At 47.1% G+C, this 21,981-nt stretch overlaps 1 protein-coding gene across 1 annotated transcript in view; it reads right to left on the reverse strand.

The window, feature by feature from the left end:
- Positions 1-19,946: 19,946 nt before the first annotated feature.
- Positions 19,947-21,981, reverse strand: part of LOC120846705 (4-coumarate--CoA ligase 1-like) — an 89,419-nt gene continuing 87,384 nt past the window's right edge. The window contains exons 8-9 of the mRNA XM_040218558.3: positions 21,424-21,684; positions 19,947-20,083 (exon numbers count right to left, since the gene is read on the reverse strand). Of these exons, the coding sequence (XP_040074492.1) occupies positions 19,947-20,083; positions 21,424-21,684 (398 nt within the window). The remainder of the gene's footprint in view (positions 20,084-21,423; positions 21,685-21,981) is intronic.

A 21,981-nucleotide genomic window follows, 5' to 3' on the forward strand; every position in this document is an offset into this window, starting at 1 on the left:
GCGCCTTTTTCCTACGGCACTGCGCTTCCGTAAAACTTTTGACGTGTTCTCAACGGGAAGTCGCACGGCTTACACAGGGTTTTAAATAACTTTTTCGGCGAATACCGACGAACGAGTAAAACACGTAACTTCAGCACGCTGCCGCCAGCCTCCGGAACGCTCCAGAAAGGCAATTTTTCGACATGTAACATGACCGTCTGGTGGCCGCATTCGCGGAGCGGGGATGCGCGATGTGAAACGAACACACCACTGCCTAAGACAAGAACTTTATTTTATATATATATATATATATATATATAATGGGATTGAGTGAAAATTGACAAGTGCAGCCGTAGTAATATTGAGAACGAAGAGGGGAGAAGGTGATTATTGAATTTATTGCATTAAAGTTAGGGAAAGGGAAAGGGAAAGAGAGCTGGCGAAAAATTGGGCCAGGAGCGGGGATTGAACCCGCAACCTTCGCCTGACCGGGGCGACGCCTTAACTGATTAGACCATCCTGGCCGAAACCAGTGGCCAGGATGGTCTAATCGGTTAAGGCGTCGCCCCGGTCAGGCGAAGGTTGCGGGTTCAATCCCCGCTCCTGGCCCAATTTTTCGCCAGCTCTCTTTCCCTTTCCCTTTCCCTAACTTTAATGCAATAAATTCAATAATCACCTTCTCCCCTCTTCGTTCTCTCTCTCTCTCTCTCTCTATATATATATATATATATATATATATAGACTAAAGAAAAGATGACATGCTCTCTTAAATTTCAGCACGCGGGAGCGCCCATTATAATTATTCAACGAGCGCGGTTCAGTGTTTTTGACTTCTTCCGTTCTTCTTACGGCGCCGGAAAGCGAAAAGGTACGAACAGGAAGTGTTCGAAAGAAACCAGAGCAAACCAAACTCCCATGGCAATGAGCCCTTGTCCTGCACACGTCAATCGAGTCGAGTCTGATGCGAGGAAGCGTTGACCTCGTGCGACTGAGTGGGGAAAGCGGAAGCAACAAGGTGGAGCGCGTTTTCTGACACAACACGCGCTATCGCGTTAAGTTACGCATCTTTCATTCCTTCTGCACTTCGATTATCTCTCAAGGCGCATGCGAAAATGAGCTACTTACCTTTTAAGTGCGGTTGAATGGTGACAAGTGGTCGCGGCAACGAAGTCATGGAAGAGCTGCCGTCGGCGTGCTTAGGCAGGGGTGCCGACGGTGCGCCCAGTAAACATCACGTGACAGACGTCTTCGTCCGCGAGCTGAGTGCGCCGGCTTTCGGGTGGGCCTCCCTCCGCTGCGCCGATGGCGAAATGCCCCAAAGCAAAGAGATCTCGCCTCGACGGCGTCTCTCAACGCTTTCTTCTCTTCATTTTTTTTTTCTCTTTTTTTTTTTTTTAGTGTGTGTGATTTGCTTGCTGGGCTCCGTCACTCCTAAGCTGAAAGTGTAGAGGAAGCTAAGGGGTGCCCGGTGAACTAATCGCACGTCTGTCTTTAACCACGTGATCACGTTCCCTCCTGAACCAGGCGCAGAGAGCGAGGCAGGTGATAACTGGTCCGGTGGGCGCTTAGCTCGCTCGACACTGTCAGCTTAGGAGTGAAGGGAGTCCTCTTTCAAGGACGAGTCCTCTTCGCTTACAAAGAAGAGATTAGAAGAGATTGGTGATGGGTGTGGGGGCAGTGTGGGGAAAACGGGAGGGGAACTGTTCTCTCATCACCCTCTCTCGCCCTTTCCCAGGGAAAGAACGAGTTCTTGCACCAGGCCGAGCGACCTTGTAAGCATTCCGTTTTGAGGCCGTGGGTGCGTGCGCCTTCCGCCCCCCCCCCCCCCCCCCCCCCCCCCCATGCGGGGGAAGGGCGCTCAAATTCTGTCGTTTGTCTCTGTTGGTTTTTGCTTGCCGGGTATCCAAAAAACCAATGTGATAGAGATTTCTTAAACATGACAGCTCTAGAGCAAGAAGACAAAAAGAGTCTGGCAGACACGACGCTCCGAACGCAACTTGAAGCCTAATGTCAACATTAAAAAAGAATGATAAATCAAACGTCTCCCAACGAAAAAAAAAAGAGGCAATATGATTTTTAAGAAAATTGTCAGCCACTTTCCCGTTGCCTCGGAGCACCAGCGAGGCTAACTAGGTTATGCCTCAACATAAACAAAACAGCAAAACATGCGCAGAAAAAAAAAAAAGATATGAACGCAAATTTGTAGACTAAAATACCAACCACATGTGGGCGATCGTACAGGTGTAGCATCATTGTTCCATGACTTAACCTAATATGTTGAAGGTCTACAAATGACGGCATGATTACGTTACACACGCTCGCGTGCGCACTTGCTGTCTCTTAATTAAAAGCAGAATGCTTTGCCGTCACACTGAGAACCCGGCCATATGATCTGGGGATTCGCGTCATGGGCTTCTGATAAAGCTAGCTTTTTAAAGGCGGGGCAAAAGGGTGGAGTGCCAGTCGTGGGGCATTTGACACGGGCTTTTGACATCGGGTGCTTTCGTGCACCACCAGATCGTACAGAGGGCATGAACTTTCTGTAAAGCGGTCTCCCTTGTGGAACTTGGCAGTCCACTGTAATAAGCGTTCGTATGAGTTTTTCTTTTTTTTTTGCTAGATAAAATACCTGTTCCGGGCAAGTAGGTACCGAAAACAGAGGGGAGAATTTTCGAGGCATTCAAAATCAGTGTAAAGAAGGATGACGGTTGCATCAGTGCGTCGTCGCTCGTTTCAGCAGATAAGAAATTCAGATTCATTTGGGGTGAGGTATAATAATGTGTGTACATATGTTCGTGTTTTCCAAATAAAATTCAGTAGCCAGTAGCGCTCCGAGTGTGCACTCGTGCTTCTTTGTGCTCGCTTTTTTTTTCTTTGTGTTTTGCAGCTGACGTTATTTCCGGCTAAACTCTAAATCAAAAACAACGTTATCGTCTGCTATCAGTGCCTTGGTGGTGCCATGTTAGTGGCATTCGGCGTGTTATTGTGGCAGCAGTTGTGCCGTAAAGTCATAGAGCCGTCCTTGTATAACCACGTTTCAGAATATGTTCTTGTCCCGTCAATCGCAACGGGGTTCTTCACTGGACACGAAATGAAGTCCATAAACCCGTAGTTAGGGTACGAAGCTTTTCTCTCGGGGTCATAGAGTCAACTTAATAATCTGGAGCGAAAGGTCCCATGCATTTGGCCGCGACAGACCGGCGAGGCATTGACGCGGACATCGGCCGCCCCATTTGGCGGCCCCGATGAGCCCATATCGAGACATTTCTGAACGTAGCTTTCGGTCCCCAGAAACAAACATACAGTCCTCATATCAAGATCGGCAATGAAATTAAAGAAATTCTTCAGTAATCCTTTGCTCACGTGTTGTCATAAAATGATGTACTTTTATCCGAGTATCTGGAAAAAAGTGCTGAGGTTTCGCGAGGGTCATCGAAAAGCTTTTGTCCGGCAGAGCTCTTGTTCGGGATTCATGGATTCATCAGTGACGATGTTTACATCGCCCGCATGGATTATAGTCACGTGACCTTGTGACTATTGTATTGAGCGCTATTTCCACTGTGGTTACGTGGTGGCTCCAATCTGTTGTATGGTTACAGACGACCGACCGGCGGACCGTTACGGACGCGTAAAGTGCGCAGGGCTCGCCCATAAATGCTATCGCAAAGCAAGCTACGGTGTGAAACGACACAGCGCTCGTTTTGATGAAACCGTCGATGGGACAGCGCAGTGCCGACGAGACGATTTTGTCGATGAAGCATCATCCAACAAACCGATTGCCATAGCGAATGAGACACGTCGATAAAACCCATTTTGCGGATTGCTAGTTGGAGGGGTTAATAATCATTTGATATTCGTAATACCGAGGCAAGAGAGAGCGGGTGCACTACTGAAGGAATGCCCCCACTAAACAAGAGCTCACGCGTTGAAAGCATCCGCCACAGTAAATATATTCAAACCAACATGTCCGAAAAAAAAAAAAAAAGTACATTGGAGAGTGTTTACCATTTTACAGCGATAGCTCTTCGAATCTCTAAAACCCGCGAACGGTTCCACGTTGCCTTCACTACAAAAACAGATCTCAGCTTAATATTTGAATGATTAACTGCCGTAAAATACCAACCTTTGAAAGACTAATTGAAAATTATTCATTCAGTTATTAGCGCACCCTTCCCACGGATATTTATTTGTTCTATTTATTTATGAAATTGCCTACAGTGTGCAGAGGGCATTATTTAGGGATTAATTTCGTACATAAACTATCAAATTGTCACCGATAGAGAAACACAGCGTCCGACTACATAAAAGTCAAATTGTCAAATTGCAAAAAAAACCCAAAAAGAAACAGGAATAATAAAAAGGAACACGATGCATCAAGAGCACAGCACTCAAATGTCACGCCAATATGGCACTATACAGGTATCACTGGTGACCGGTATTCTCGGAGATCACTCCAATCACGAATCAATTTTTGGGGAAAAAAGAACAAATAGAAGATTATTCAAACAATTACAATCTGTTTCTAAAAGTGGTAGCTTACGTTAAAAGTACTTATGCTACTTTCGCGAGCACTCTGCTCGTGAAATAGATGCGGGTGGCTTCCAGCTTTTCTCCTGCACTTCAAAATACTACTACAACACCAAAATATATTTCCGCGCGAATGCTGCACGTGCCCGAGGCTTGTCCTTAAACAGCAAAGGCTACCGGCACGAAAGTGCAGCCTTCAGAGGTGTTTTCGCGGAATGACCGCTTGCGCTAGAAATTTCTGTTTCAAAGCGAGGATTTCGCGCTAGCCCGCGCGTGTCGCTGACTGGTTGGAGCTAGGAGCACGAGGAGCGCAAGCTCATTCTACAGAACGCGCTATGAACACCAGGAATACTTCGTCTCAACTCAGCATGGACCATTGTTGGTCACACGTGCTAAAAGCGCCAGCTAATTGTTTTGGATGACGCCTCGGCGGGCACACGAGCGCTCGCGGGTGCACAAGCACTGAAACAGCATCTGCGGTTCATTCGGAGGTGAAACTAAGTATAGCGCGTGATGCACGTTAACGACCTCAGGTTAGCGGTCGTGCTGCACTAGCTACTCGTGTCTCATGTACAGCGTGAACCAGTGTCGCAAATCTTGAAAGGCAGACCGACTTCACGCCGAATAATCTCTCACGAACAGTTTGACCTTTGAATCGAGTGTACACCAACTCATTGCGTGTAAACAAGCACGCGTTTGCACACAAGAGCTCCGCGCACGACGCGCTGCATGTACCCATTTTCCGAAGTGTGAAGCGTTCGGCCATGCTCCGTTCAACAGGCTGTACCACCGCCTAAGCGCGACGTCATAGATTTGGTGTAGGTGGGACTCTTGTTTAATTAACGATTCACTATGGCACATCGACTGTAATTTCGCCCTCATTTGCTTTGAAATAATGTTTTCATCCGAAATACTATCTATAGATTACGAATGACGAGTCACTGATCATTTATACGCCAGGTGAGCACGGGATGGCGGCCCCTCTCATTGGAAATGCACCGGTGATTTTGGCACGGGTGTTTATTTCAAATTTATAATATAAAAGCACTCCTGACCTGTCCTATCAAAAAGATGTTTGCTTTTTTTTTTTTTTTTGGCAGCAATGACAGCAGGGTTGCACAGAAGCACATATGCATGTAAGCACGCCCTTATTATAGGGAAAATTTAATCGAGAAAAGTAATTAAGGTAAATTAACGTAACGTTCTTTTGTATAAAAATAAAAAAAAAATTCTGCCATATAAGTGCACACGTCAGTACTTAAATGATTGTGTTGTTACCCATGAAGCGCGCGAGAAAGACCTTCTTGAGAAAAAAATGTGAAACAGATACTTTTATAAATATATTAATTAATTCATTTATGTATTTTCCGTGTTCACGAACATAACAAATAAATTATCGTTGTCCTATATATTTATGCATAATTGCGCATCGAATACCTACTATCAATGACACATTCATAGTGTCACTAAGGGCCGGTTGCACCAACGCCGCTTACCTTAACCCAAAGCGGCGCTTTTCTAAGCCGGCTTAGCGCCCTAAACCGAGCTTAGGTAAGCACGGGTTTAAATTCCGGTTGCACCAACGTTAAGCCGGCTTTACAGACGCTCCCCTAGCTAAACGCTGGATTTGCGTAGGGAATCTAGGGACAAACAGAGCAAACTAGGGAACGCTCAGAGCGACGAATACGATTGGCGGAGAGGAATCACGTGATGTAAACAAAAAGAAGAAAAAAGAAAAACTGCCGTAGTAGTCGTCGTCGGCGTCTGCTTTTCGCTGTATTTCTTCGGTGAGTAACAAATTAAAGGCCTCCAAATTCAATCATTTTTTTCGTTTAACTTTCAATAACAGAAGTCAAAGCTTCAAATAAACACGAATGCTCTTTACATCTTTGATTGTGTGTTTAATATCGGTTGATAACAGGATATTTTGACAGTGGTAGTAGTTTTCGTGCTCACATTTTGAGGCGAAGGAGCCATCGGGGGCCCCAAATCTCACCGAACGCGAGAAGGACACTCTACTCGCTACATCGCTGAAGACAAAACATAATGGATATAAGTAGGCAGGTAAGATGACTACTAAAACTAAGTCAAGCCTGAGACCGATGAAGTTCAAAACAGTGACGAACTCGCCACGGCAGCTGCGAAAATGCCCGGAAATCTTCGAATAGAAGTCGTCGAGAGGTCAGGTCAAGAGTCCTTGCATCGACGGTACTCGTTGCTATCAGCAAGGTGACAGAACTGCACTGTACCGTCGTTGAACATCCGCTGCAGCCTCAAACGGACTTCAGTTTCACACTGTCAAAATTCAGAAAAAAAAAAAAAAAAAAAACTCCCACTAGTACATCACATCGTGCCGATAAGAACGGTCGTCTCTTCGCATCACCTGCCCCAGCCTGCCCCGATACAGCAATGAACGAATCTAACATAGTAGTCGTTACGATTTGTCGTCACCACGAATGAAAGATATAAAGCAAAATATTCCTAAAAAATCGCGATCACCAAAAAAGTTACGGAGGACACAACAAGGCGCAACTTTCAGCTGAATTTTATTGAAAACGTGTTCCGGTATATAGTCTCAACCATCGTCACAATGACAACGAACGACAAAAGTAAAGGGAAAATACCATCACAGAGCACAACTCGGAAACAACAGTATCTCGTTCTCGGGAAACGAATGAAAGATATAAAGCAAAGTATATAAAAAAAATGCGATCACCAAAAAAGTTACAGTTATGGAACGATAGAGTTTTCTGAAGCCAAGATTCTATTCGCGAGATAAGGAAAATTCACTGAAGATCGTCTCAAAACTCAGAAAACGAAAGAAATTGAATTTTCGCTGTTTTATTACTTAAAAGCGCCGCAATCTAATGCAAACGGCAGAGGTGTCGACAATCAGCTGATCGCCGAGATCATGTACTGCCACTATTCAACGCGCTGATCAGATTGAAGGATACGCGCTGCAAGTGTAGATAAACAAGGTGGTAAATAACAATACGTTACAGCTATGCGAAAATAAGTAAGTACATACGAATAAGCTCGTTGACAGAAGAACCAACGGGAATACAGACGTGAGCCCCACAGCTCCGTAAATTTCTCGGTTAGGGCTAACACGCCCTGAAAGTGGAGAGCCAACTTGAAAACAGGGGTCGATAAACACTTCACACGACAATATTTTGCATCCTTGTCACAATCGAAAGTCATTTTGTCGAGACTTTCACGCTGATGTAGCCTAAAACACTTTGCACAACCAATTTCGTCCACCGCGTCGACCGTGACAAACCAGCCGCCATGTTTTTAATCCAGGATTAAGAAACAACCAGAAGCAAAGCGCCCAATGTTGAGAACTTAAGTTAAGCGTAGTTTAGTGCTAGGTTTAGCGATAAGCGAGTTTGGTGCAACCGAACGAAACCGAAACTAAGCTTAAGTTCCCGGCTAAGCTCCGCTTTGCGCTAAGCGACGTTGGTGCAACCGGCCCTAAATCTTAGCTCTGTGGAGATGCCAAAACGGTATTCGGTCATATATTCCGAAACCGTTCGTAAAATCAAAAACAGAATAAAAAAATAAAAAAAATATGGCAGCGCTACTCTTCCTAGGCCCCATCGTTCGCAAGGCATCCGTTCTAAAGTTCCGGGAAGCTTGCTCGTGGGCAAAACGATCTTGTTGCTTTCAAGGTTGGAGGTTTCGCGCGCAGAAAGTGATGTCAGGCGATAACAGGCCGGAAATTGATTGTAGAGGTCAAATTTGGGGTTTTTACGTGCCAAACCTACGACGGGCATCTGGCACGCCCCAGCGGAGGACTGAGGATTAATTTCGACCACCTGGGGATCTTTTGACGTGCAACCGAAAGCTCGGTTACACGGCGCCTTCTCCGCAATAAGCCTCCGTCATATTGCGGGCACCTCGGTCGGGATACGAACCCGGATTGTAGAGGTGAGCTCTTATTTCGTTCATCTCTAAGTTGACAATGCGGTGAAGCTAAGCGTTAGCCAACCTTCAGTGGCCTGACTCCTATCGCTTGATTTCGCTCGCCTCGCGTGTGTATGCGGAGAAGGGGTGATCACGTGGTGCGAGACTGACAGTCAAACGGTCTACCAAGCACGTAGTTTCCACCGCGCTGTCAGCTTACGGGGGATAAAGTCCCCGATCCATGACTAAAGGCTTTGTGTGGCAACTGAGGACAGCGTGTGCTTCCGAAGGCGGTAATCCAGGGAATCCGGACTCAACGGGCGCCTCGCTCGTTCCTGGCGCACCTTGCACCCAGCTTGCACTAATGCTCCATACAAACAAAAAAACAAAACAAAAAAAAAGAAGAAAGAAATATTAACGAACTTTAGTGTCCGCAGCATGCCCATTCCACACTATCTTTTTTGTGTTTATTTATTTGTTTTTTCGAAGTTTTTTTTAAAGTTTTTTCGTGAAAATATTTGCGTCGTAAAAGAGCTGGTTGGTCGGTGCTGGTTTGTTGTCGATTCGGTAACTAACAAACACAGGAGACCAAATTAAAGTTTACAATCTTTCCACATCATGACTTTCAGCTGGCTGGATTGGTACCAAGACCAAGATTATAAGTAAATTTGGCTGTCTCTAAAAGACAGATTTATTTATCTTCTAAATTCCTCTAAATTTATTTACTCTCTAATTTCCTCTGGGTCCTCTAAATTCCTCTAAATTTATTTACTCTCTAATTTCCTCTGGGTCCTCTAAATTTCCGCTTGCGACACTTCCCTTACTTCCGAAGCACTTCGATGGTGAAAAATTTTTTGTGAATCGGATTTCTTTAGCTCACGGATGCGGCAGGCTCTGCTTCTCGGGACGCGCTGACCCACGTCTTCTGTACAGCCCATTTAGGGCATTCGGACGGCACTCCAATGCGTGCTTAGAGTGCCATCGGACGTGGGCACTTGAACGCTCGGCAAGAGTACCATGGCACTCTAGACACAGGCTTTTTCAAAGGCCATGCTAGATGGAGGAAGCTACCACTACTTACAGAACAGACAGTTCGCTCATTCATTTTAACTGAGCTTCTGTCGTCCGTGTTTCGTACCTCGGGGGCATCGAACCTAAGAAGCTTAGCATACGTTTTAACATATCGTAGGGCGACATAGAGCAGTCTACGTTCTTCCCAAAATAATTGAGCTATCGCTTGCTGTGTAGAACCAACTGAACGTAAGGTGAACCCGTCAATGGCAGTTTAGATGTGGCTCTGTTGGACAGCGAAATAAGACTTCTGTAATACACACTAATGTATCTATAATTAAAGCCAGTGAGATCCGTACCACAAATATCGATATCCGGAATGCTACACGGTGCTTCCGCTGTACATTAGGAACTGTTTGATGAACAGCGGAAAAGAGCAGCGATCTTGAATGTTCCCTTATATCGAAAACCATCCTGTCAAGGGAGCTTCGGAGAGCGAGGTTAAAACAGTTAAAGGATGTAGCAAACTGTGCAGAGTTAAAGGTTTGACCCCCCAGAGCTTTTCTTGAACAGAGCAGAAGACTGATCGACTCCCGCGCTTCGGATAGTAAAATGTAAATATTGAAAAAAAAAGGTAGTAGTCAAGCCAAGTTTATTTAATGACTCAAAACAAAGACCGTATAACAAGTTTGGAAATCATCGCTAACAACTTTTCCAAACGCTCTGGCTCCGTCGTTTATTTTCTCCACGGCGGTGAAAATAAGGGAGCCCCTAGTGTCACGTACCATAAACCTGGCTTGCCGCCATGTATAGGTTTTTTGAACCTATACACGGTTTCGAAACGAACGCCGTGTTTGGGGCGACGCTTGATGAAATGGTCGTCACGTGGCGTATGCAATAGACCGCGCGAAGCCGACCTCTTCTGTCGCGGAGGGAGGTTTTCCTCTTCGCTTGCTTTTAATGCGAATATGGAAAAAATACTTTTTTTATACATATACCTGTTCCTACGATCAGTGAGGTCGGGCTCAGCAGTAACTTGAAACGACCCCCCAAAAATATAACAATGCCCCAAAAACATCCCTGGGCTACATAACAACCCTAGGCACGTATGTAACGAAACATAATCGCACACGCGCGTCAGCATCCGCTCATACACCCGTTTACACACTGATCTATATGTTTATTGTTTAATATATCTGTGTAGCAAAAGCATTAATTGCCTATTGCTTGGATAAAGGAGTGTCCCCCGCTCCAATGATCTTCCTGCCGCAGGTAATAATTAAGTTAATAAATACTGAAATATAAACCCGTCAAGGCAGGCTGTACCAACTCATTTATTAAAACATCCTTGCCCATCTACCACCCCCCCCCCCCCAAAAAAAAAAAAGAAGAAGAAAAAAAAAGAAAAAAAGAAAAGCGGATAGGAAAAAAAAAAGGTTTCCCCGAGAAAACGAAAAAAAATACCTGCGCCGAACAGCGTCGAACTTGCGCCGAACCCATAGCGGCGCCATCTATCGACAGCCCGTGATATCGCGAGGAGAAGCTAACTCTCGTTACAGTTACTCTCGAGGTCGAGGGAGGGTTAAGGGAGAGTATCATCGAAAGAAGCGGTCGGGAAAGAGTAACTTCCATGCAGATAGAGTTAAAGGAGAGTAAGTTAGGGCACTTACTCTCCCTTGACACCTTTTTTTTAGAGTGTATAATTAACACTGTCGCAAAGTAAATCCATCATATCGATCGGAAATACGATTTGACACATTCCATCTGAGCACATACTGTGCGCAGCGAATGCAATGCAGAGTCAGCGTGCAAAACGCCGCCACACTACGCTACCATAACATCTAAGCGATTTTCGCATAGCACCGAGCACGGAGAAGAGAAAACAGTTATTCATTCACATAAACCAAGCAAATTGTTTGTGGCCCGGACACTCCGTGCGTCCAATCTAGCTAATCTTATCAATAGACTCGACCATGCCATTTGTCTAAACAGATAAAAGACGTTGGCAAACATGATTTGACTGAATAAGAGAAGCTAACGCACGTGTTTTACCAACCGACGGTCGCGCGCCTTCAAAACCATTTCCAATTGTCACCACGCACCTTGAACACACTTTGGGGAGCAATGCATATTAACATCGCCGCCCGAGGTCTTCATTGAACGTGTAGTGCTGACCAAAATAAAATGCTAACCTGACTCAATCGCTCGCCGCAAAGGACGATTTCGAAGAGGCGGTACTGTAGGTCACTTGAGATTAAAAAAAAAAACAAAAAAAAACAAGCTATAGAAACGAGCGTCGTAAAAAAGGACCGACATTTTTATTCCTACCTCCGAACAGAAACGAGTGCCACCCACTGCATCACTCAGCGCAGAGGCCGGACTCGGCCACCGCGCGCATTATCACTGACGTCCGATGCTATGCACGTTGAGCTGACTGACCGCAGACATACAGTCAAGCGCGCGCGAGGGAGGGGTAAACTTCCTCCACCGGGAGAACACGACACATTTCGGGAATCATTTCACGCAGCGGATAACGCGGGCCTTTTCACACCTCGATACTGGCGCCATCTAGATGTTGCGCGTTTAACCACGTCACGAGCCGCGCGCCATCTGGTGGCTGAAACGGACGAATGAATAGAGGTACCGCGCCCTCTTAAGATTTTGAGCGCTCACGTCAAAATCATTTTTGTTTGAACAGATTCGTTGGAACCGGTGGGGCCTGGCTACAGGGTATGCTGTTCTTACAGTGACGCGGGTGGTCGCTCTTGTAATGAAGGTAATATATCCGATCTGGTGTCTTGCGATAAAGATTATTGTTAATTTCCCATCCTTTACTGCAAGGGTCACGCCTAAGAAGTTAATGTAGGTTTGAGAATAAGTTTGAGTGGAGGCGGATGTGTAAGTGGACAGAGTTGTAATTAACAGACACACGCACACACACTCACACATACAGATATATATACATATATATATATATATATATATATATATATATATATATATATATATATATATATATATATATATATATATATATATATATATATATATATATATATATATATATATATATATATATATATATATATATATATATATATATATATATATATATATATTGCCACGCGCCAAGTAGGCAGCGCGGCCGTAGCCTAACAGTTATCGCGCTTGCCTCCCACGCGAATGGCCAGGGTTCGATCCCTGGCCGCGGCTACGCATTTTTGTTTACACTGTAATGTGATGTTCTAGTGAAATCGAGAATCGTCTAGCTGATTCAAGGTTGGAATGTTCTACGCTTCGAACCTTCTACATCGAATGCTCCAGAAGCCAACGCGTGTACAAAAGCGGCTCCGCCTGGCAAGCAGGAGTCAGTTTCGCCCCAGCGTCCGACTCTGCTGCTACGCCGACTTCGACGCCCGCGACGCTTTGTTATTATCTTTTGTACCCTTTTATTTTTGGCACAAGTTCGCCACATTAAGCGTTTATTTCTTCCTTTTTATTTCCTCTTTTTTGGTCACCACCCGTGACATTTTGGTGGAGGTGCGGGGTACCGCATGTCCGTGCAGCGCAGCCCTCCGAGTTCCCGCGCTACAAGTCCGAACGTAAGCTCCCGAGGACCCAACGAAGACCAGATCGAGACTCGATCAAGTCGCCGAACCCAAGGGCTACACCCGGAATACGGACTTTTACCACCCAGGACCAGGCAGCCGACGATAGCCAACCAGTCGCAGACCCCCGCCGCTCCTGCCGTCGTCTACCTACCCGTCGCTCCTCGAACACCGGCTCCATTCCACGGCGAACAGTACGAAGACGTCGAAGATTGGATTGACCAGTATGAACGCGTTGCCCGCCACAATTGCTGGACAGACGAGCAGCGCCTCCACAATGCATATTTTTCGCTTGAGGGGACCGCCAAGCACTGGTACGAGAATCATGAGTCCTCCCTGACGTCGTGGGACATTTTCATGACCGATCTCAAGGCTACCTTCATCAACCACCACCGCCGAGAGAGAGTCGAGGACCTACTGCGAACCAGAACCCAGGGCCCCAACGAGAGTGTCACCGGCTTCGTAGAGGACGTCCTGCGCCTGAGCGCCCGCGCCGACCCTCGGGCTACAGAAGAAAAGAAGCTACGAATCCTCATGCGGGGCGTGAGAGAAAACATCTTTGGTGGCCTTATCCGCAGCCCTCCGACAACTGTCGAAGACTTTGTCGCCGAGGCGACGAACATCGAGCGTGCCCTGCAAGCTCGAGCCAGCCACTACCATCGACCACCCAGCCTCGCTGCCCTCGCTCCGTCTAGCTGCGAGCTTGCCTCCAGTATCCCGGGCATCCGCGAGGTCATTCGAGACGTTGTCCAGGAGGAGCTTCGGAAACTGCTGCCTGCTGCCAACCAGCCAGTTTGGCTGTCGATAGCCGAAGTGGTGCGCGAAGACGTTCAGCAGGCAATTCAACCGGCGGCTCCTGCCAGCGTAGCTGCACCCGAGGAGCCCACCCTGACCTACGCCGCAGTGGCCCGACGGCCACCGCCTCCTCCTCGCACCTATGTTGCGCCGCCCCGACGTCAGTCTCCTGCGCCGCAGCACGACCGACGCCGCGACGACCAGTTCCAGTACGCCAGCCAGGAACCCCGTACACCCCGGAAGACCGATGTGTGGCGAACGCCCGACCGACGCCCTCTGTGCTTCCACTGCGGGGAATCAGACCACACTTACCGCCGATGCCCATACCGACGACTTGGGCTGCGGGGGTTCCACCCGAACGACCCGCGACCCCGTTATGGCGAACGCCCTCGGGAAATCGACGAGTACCTGCGACGACCTCAGTCCCCCGAGCCTGCGTCCCGCCGGGAGTTCCGGTCGCCTTCGCCACGACGTCCAGCTTCGCCGATGCACCGACCCCAACGTGAAAGCCTGTCGCCCCTCGCTCCACGCCGGGGAAACTAGGCGCGGCAACCCCTGGAGGTGGAGTTGCCGAAGATGACCGACGCCAAGATCCTCCACGAACGTCGGAGGGCCCCCACTCGAACGCTACCACAGACCGAAACGACGCCCCGGCAGCGGTGTCCAATAACCTAAACGTCGTCATTGACGGGCACGACGCATCAGCACTCGGTGACACCGGAGCAGACTACTCGGTCTTGAGTGGGAGGCTCTCCAGCCGCCTTCGAAAAGTCACCACGCCGTGGGATGGACCACAAATACGAACCGCCGGAGGGCACCTCATCACAACAGTCGGGAGATGCACTGCTCGCGTCAAGATCCACGTTGAGACGTGCCCTGTGAAGTTTGTCGTTCTGCAAGACTGTTCAAGAGACGTTATCCTCGGAATGGACTTTCTCTGCGAGTATGGCGCCGTCATCGACCTCGGGGCAAACCAGCTGACGCTGCGAAACCCTGTTTTACCCCCGGTGGAGACCAACACGACGTCAACCACAATCAGAGTTATGGCCGACCAAGTGAACTTACCGCCGCGGTCGAGTGTTTTCGTCACCGTTATAACCGACGCAGCCATACACGGTGAAGCTCTTCTGGAAGGCAGCGTCCAACTGCTCCCTGAGAAAGGAATTGGCGTCGCACGAGGCGTAACGGATCTCCAAGAAGGACGTACAAATGTTCTTGTGACAAACTTCCGAGAGGAGCCGCAGCACCTAACGAAGGGTACCCCTGTGGGCCACATTGAGGAGCTTCAGGCGCCAGTCGTGGTCACCGCAATCTCCGAAGAAACCTCGTCGCAGAACAGCACGCCGCCCCCGCCGATCGACATTGACCCCGAGCTCCCAGCTCCTAAGCGACGGCAACTGGTTGATCTCCTCGCTGAATACCGGGACTGTTTTGCCACGTCGTCGAAAGTTCGCCAAACACCAATGGCGAAACATCGTGTTATTACCGACGATGACGCGCTCCCTATCCACCAGTCGCCGTATCGAGTCTCCTTAAAGGAAAGGAAGATGATTCAGGATCAAGTCCAAGAAATGCTCGACGACGGCATCATTCAACCCTCAAGAAGTCCATGGGCGTCCCCAGTCGTCCTTGTAAAGAAGAAGGACGGAACCCTACGGTTCTGCGTGGACTATCGTCGACTGAACGCTGGGACGAAGAAGGACGTCTATCCACTCCCCCGCATCGACGATACGTTAGACCGACCGCGCCACTCCCGATATTTTTCGTCGATGGATCTGAAGAGTGGCTACTGGCAGATTGAAGTCGACGAACGCGACCGGGAGAAAACTGCCTTCGTCACTCCCGACGGACTGTACGAATTCAAAGTGATGCCGTTCGGGCTTTGTACTGCGCCAGCCACCTTCCAGCGTGTCACGGACACCGTGCTGGCAGGTCTGAAATGACAGAGCTGCCTCGTCTACCTCGACGACGTCGTGGTATTTTCACAAGATTTCGACGAGCACCTAAAACAACTTCGAGCCGTGCTTCAAGCCATCAAGACCGCCGGCCTGTCGCTCAAGCCAACAAAGTGTCGATTCGCCTATGGTGAACTTGCGTTCCTTGGCCACGTCGTGAGCAACAAAGGTGTTCTCCCTGACCCTGAGAAGACCCGCGCCGTGGCTGCATTTACACCGCCGTCCGACAAGAAGGCCGTGAGAAGATTCCTCGGACTTTGTGCCTACTACAGACGATTTGTTCGGGACTTCGCCAAGCTGGCCGCACCGCTGACGCACCTCACGAAGGACGCCGTAAAGTTCGAATGGACAGACGAACACCAGCGGTCATTCGATGAGCTGAAACGAAGACTCCAGACGCCCCCGATTCTTGGCCATTTCGACCAGTTCGCTGATACAGAGATTCACACGGACGCCAGTAACACCGGACTTGGCGCGGTGCTTGTTCAAAGGCAGGACGGGGCAGAGCGAGTCATCGCATACGCGAGTCGGAGGCTGTCTACGGCGGAGAGGAACTACTCTACAACTGAAAAGGAGTGCCTTGCTGTCGTCTGGGCAATAACGAAGTTTCGCCCCTATCTGTATGGAAGTCCTTTTCGCGTGGTCACGGACCACCACTCGCTCTACTGGCTCGCGAATCTGAAAGACCCCTCCGGACGCCTCGCCGGGTGGAGCCTACGACTGCAGGGGTTCGACATGACCGTTGTGTACAAGTCCGGCCGGAAGCACCATGACGCCGACTGTCTGTCAAGAGCTCCTGTCGAGGCCGGTCCTGCCTGTATCGAAGACGACGACGATGAGTGTTTCCTCGGCGCTTTGGACGTCAGCGACATGGCAGCTCTCCAACGAGACGACCCTAAACTGCGAGCGCTCATCGAGCACTTAGAGGGACAAGCGAGTTTGGTTCCCCGTGCTTTCTTAAGAATCCTACATACATTCTCCATGCGGCGAGGGGTGCTGTACAAGGAGAACTTCGTCAACAACAACACAGCATGGCTGTTGGTTGTTCCTGCCAGCCTTCGAGACAAAATATTCCAAGGATGCCATGACGACCCAACGCTTGGACACCTTGGCTACAGCAGGACGCTCGCCAGGATTCGAGAAAAGTACTACTGGCCGAGGCTACCGAAGACCGTTCACCTATACATTCGATCATGCCACGAGTGTCAGCGACGCAAGAAACCGCCAACGAAGCCGTCAGGACCTCTGCATCCCATTTCTCCCCCGTCTATGCCGTTCCAGCAGATCGGAATGGATTTACTTGGCCCTTTCCCATCATCAAGTCGGGAAACCGCCGCATTATCGTCGCCACCGGTTATCTCACACGGTACGCCGAGACGAAAGCTTAAGCTTCCAGCAGGCACGGCTGTTGAAGTCGCCAAGCTTTTCATTGAGTCCATTATCCTCCGGCACGGCGCCCCTGAAGTCCCCATCACAGACCGTGGATCTTCGTTCATGGCCCAGCTGACGCAAGATATCTTTCGTCTCAGTGGCACCGGCCATCGTCGAACCACTGCATACCACCCGCAGACAAACGGGCTGACCGAGCGACTCAACAAGACAATCGCCGATATGATCTCTATGTACGTCGACCTAGAGCACAAGACGTGGGACAAGGTGTTGCCCTACGTCACGTTCGCCTACAATACGGCCGTTCAGGAGACCACTGGATTCACCCCTTTCCAGCTGGTACATGGTCGGAAGGTAACGACCATGCTGGACTCAATGCTGCCCCATGAGCCATCAGACAATGAGAGCGACGACGCCCAGGCGGTTGCTCAACGCGCCGAAGAAGCCCGCCAGCTCGCCCGACTCAACGTTCAAGACCAGCAACGCGTCGATGCGGACCGCTACAACCTTCGTCGCAGGGACGTTCACTTCCAGCCCGGAGACAGGGTGTGGGTGTGGACGCCCATCCGTCGCCGCGGCCTCAGTGAGAAACTGCTGAAACGGTCCTTTGGACCATACAAGGTACTTCGTCGCCTCGGCGAGCTGAACTGCGAGGTGATGCCCGACGGAACAAGAACATCATCACGCCGCCCACCACGACCTGAAGTCGTCCACGTCGTGCGCCTGAAGCCGTACTACGCTCGATAGGACTGTGGATCTTATGTGTTTCAAATGACTCTTTAGTTTGCCGTTCTTTTTATGTGCTTTGTTTTGTTTTGTGTTGCATCGGGGCGATGCACTTTTTAAGGGGGGAGTAATGCCGCGCGCCAAGTAGGCAGCGCGGCCGTAGCCTAACAGTTATCGCGCTTGCCTCCCACGCGAATGGCCAGGGTTCGATTCCTGGCCGCGGCTACGCATTTTTGTTTACACTGTAATGTGATGTTCTAGTGAAATCGAGAATCGTCCAGCTGATTTGAGGTTGGAATGTTCTACGCGTCGAACCTTCTACATCGAATGCTCCAGAAGCCAACGCGTGTACCAAATTGGCTCCGCCTGGCAAGCAGGAGTCAGTTTCGCCCCAGCGTCCGACTCTGCTGCTACGCCGACTTCGACGCCCGCGACGCTCTGTTATTATCTTTTGTACCCTTTTATTTTTGGTACAAGTTCGCCACATTAAATGTTTATTTCTTCCTTTTTTTTTCCTGTTTTTTGGTCACCACCCGTGACAATATATATATATATATATATATACATATATATATATGTATATATATATACATATATATATATATATATATATATATATATATATATATATATATATATATATATATATATATATCAGTGTGTCGAACCGAAAAAAATGCGGGTTCGGTTACGGTTCAGGTTCAGGTAAATTTATATTGTTCCGGTTCAGTTCCGGTTCGATTAATTCGACCCGCGAACCGGTTCGCGAACCGGTTCGAAAATTATAAATGACAAATTGCAACATCAAAATAAATTACAAATAAAACATCTGAAATCAGCACATACGAAACGGGATACATCGGAGTGTAGGGCTCAGGGATTTCTACCAGGAATGGTTTCTTTATGTGCACTCAAAGGTTACCTCACCGACGTTTACGCATTCGGACTTCGTCTAATTGGGTCCGACGCAGTAGCTGTAAAATCCGCGACCTCCTTACAAACCCACTTACAAGTAGAACTCGCTAACTATCCCGCCACCTCGGCGTGTAAGCAATTGAAGGAACAGTGGGGAGAAAATAGAGCTTTCTTTATTTGAACTAGCCTTCGGTAACTCAAATTAGACCCTTAAAGAAGTTTTCATTAAACAAGATACGGAATATGAAAAACACTTCACCGAACGCAACGCCAGAAGGACGTAATAGGATAAATATTAAAATAGCAGATTTCGGTGTCTCACAAATATGTTAGCTTCTAAGTGCCTATACGAAACCGGATGCATTATTATCAAACTCCACAGCCTTTTCTTTTCTCATTCCGATGGAAGCAAGCTTCAAGAACTCGCGCGTTCTAGAAACGTGTTATGAAATGAGCACACAGCAGCATTTAGGATTTACGAGATTGTAGGAAAACGAAATCCCGTGACGCGATTTTTTTTTTTTTTGCACAGCCTTCCAATTCTCTTTCTTCCGTGCAAGCCGCGACCAGCGCAATACTGGTTCCTATGTCAAGATTCATGGATGCAGCGTTTGTCAAGATTAATGGATGCAGCGTTTATATTCCCAAGACTGAGTGGAGAAGAAAAATATGTAAGCGAGGTGTGTGTCAGTTGACGGCACTTAAAAAACAAATGGCATTGATAGCACATTCATTGTCAACAGCGCGTGGCCGAACCGTTTTGACATGAGCCGGTAACCGTTATTTTTTTCCCGGTTCAGTTCCGGTTCAGGTTCATCGCGATAACGATATAACGGTTGGGGCTCGGGTTCAGTTCCGGAAAAAATACCGGTTCGGTTCCGGTTTTCGGTTCGGTTCGGTTCCGGTTCGACACCCTGATATATATATATATATATATATATATATATATATATATATATACATATACATAATATAAAGGTTTTAGATTAAAAAAGACTGCCTGCTTCGTCACAAATATCTGAACTTGTGCACTTTTTTTAAAATTCTTGTTTATTACAATCGCAATACGTAAAAACACCTTTATTGCAGGTTACATCTTGGTTTTCGTGTGGCTTGTGGAGCCTGCGAATCTCAACTATTTTTTCAACTTTTCTATTTCATGGGCAACCTTTGTTTTGAGGTCTTGTCTGAGGATCTTTCCGTTATCGGACTTGGGAAGAGACTTCATAAAGAAGACACCTCCGTGCAGCTGCTTGAACACTGCTACTTGACCTTTAAAACAGAAATCAAGGTAAGGCAAAGACGCATAATAGCCTAATCAATCTTCCGCAAGCTTGCCACTGCATTCATAGAACCGTATTTTGCGGACGGCAAGAAGCAGAAAGATGGAAACGTTTTGTGTTTACGTAGTTTTGAGGTAGTTTTGAGAGCTATAGGAAAAAGCATGCCACAAAACCAAGCACATCTGCTCCTGTCACACAATGTGCATTTTTGGGAGTAATTGAAACAACGTAATAACCCGAAGAATAGCTAAACTAAAATCGAGATTAAGTCGAGTGAAAATAAGGAGTGGGCTAACTTTCTTGTACAATCAAGAAAGTTGAAAAAAAAGTAACAATGCATTTTTTAGATTTAACTGTGACGCAGAGATGGCAGTACTTTAGAAAGCAAAGCAAAACAAAGATGACCTTATTTTGATTAGACACTGAGGGAAAGATGACAGTAATGTTCGCTTATCCCGCCATAGCTAAGTAGTCGCATTTTCGCCGAGGCCGTCATTGATCCGAACACCACAATTACTAAAAGTGGGCTTTCTTTCGGTGCTTCAAAAAAAAAAAAAAAAAAAAACAATAACAACATTAAATTAAGTTAAAAAAAAGGAAAAAAATGGATGGTTTGTCCTTTGGTGGTGGGGGTTTCTCTAGATATTACGGAAGTAACTGTAACATAGCAAAGTGTCCCGTTAGATAATAGCCAGCTCTAATATATGATTCAGAACGTTTTTGAATACTCGTATTTGTGCCACAAACTTCCTCGGAATCTTCAGATAAAACTCCAAAATCTTCAAGAAAAAAAAAAAAAAACTCTATTAACCAAAAGTGATACTTTAGTATGCAGTGTTTTTTTTTCCATAGTTATGATCTACAAGAGCACCGGACCCTGTCAAGCCTCCTCATGAAGGATTTTGGTCGGTGCCCTCGGCACAATGTGGCGGAAATAAATTCAATCCAAAAACAAAACGGTAAATTTTCTCCGGTTTCGAAAGCTTCACATAGCTTTTAAAATTTATGAATGTTCAAAACAAGGAAAATCGAAAGAATTTACGCGAAAAAAGGTGGCCCTGATACGAGACCCGAATTTTGTAGAAGCTTTTATTTTTAATTAAAATATTTTATTTTGGTTATGTAGTCGTTTTTGTACGATTTCTAGTGAACATAGCGAAAAGTATAATTTCTAGAGCTGATTATTCACGAATAATTGAAGCTCATAAGCCGGTATTTCTTAAACCGTATTTGTGTATTATACTTAAAATTTAAGCATTGAAATGAGCAAGTTAGAGCTGCTCATAACAGACCAAAAGACAAAATTAGTATCGGGAACATGACCTATACCAGCAATGAGTTCCTTCAGTTCCGTCGCCAGACTCTGGAGGTTCTTGTCGAAGCCGTCCTTGACAACGACACAGGCTGTAGGAGCCTCGCCGTACTTCGAGCTCGGGACACCCAAAACAGCGGCCTCTGCGACAGCCCCGTGGCTGATTAAAATTTCTTCCAGCTCAGCAGGGGTGACGACGTTATCCATGCATTTTATCACCTGTTTCAATCTCTCAATAACATGGAGCCCTCCATCAGTGTCATAGTATCCTAAATCTCCTGAAAGCAACATCAAATATTGTCAATACTTAACGTTCCTTAAAGTTTTCTTGCAAAAAAATTAGCACGGGTGTTTTTGTTTGTCCACGCGATTTTGTTCAGTTTTGTGCACTGGAAATATAATATTTGGTATTCACTATTCAACTCAAACTTAAAATTTCGGCCACTATTCGGCACAATTCGAATTGAATTCGATTCACGATGAAATTTTACTATTCGCGCAGCTCAAACCATTCCTTCAATACAAGTCTCCTTTGAAAATTAGGGATGCCACGAACGTTTTTCGAACCGAATGTT

This window comes from Ixodes scapularis, unplaced genomic scaffold (assembly GCF_016920785.2).
Source record: "Ixodes scapularis isolate PalLabHiFi unplaced genomic scaffold, ASM1692078v2 ptg000044l_1__unscaffolded, whole genome shotgun sequence".
In the NCBI taxonomy this organism is placed as follows: domain Eukaryota; kingdom Metazoa; phylum Arthropoda; class Arachnida; order Ixodida; family Ixodidae; genus Ixodes; species Ixodes scapularis.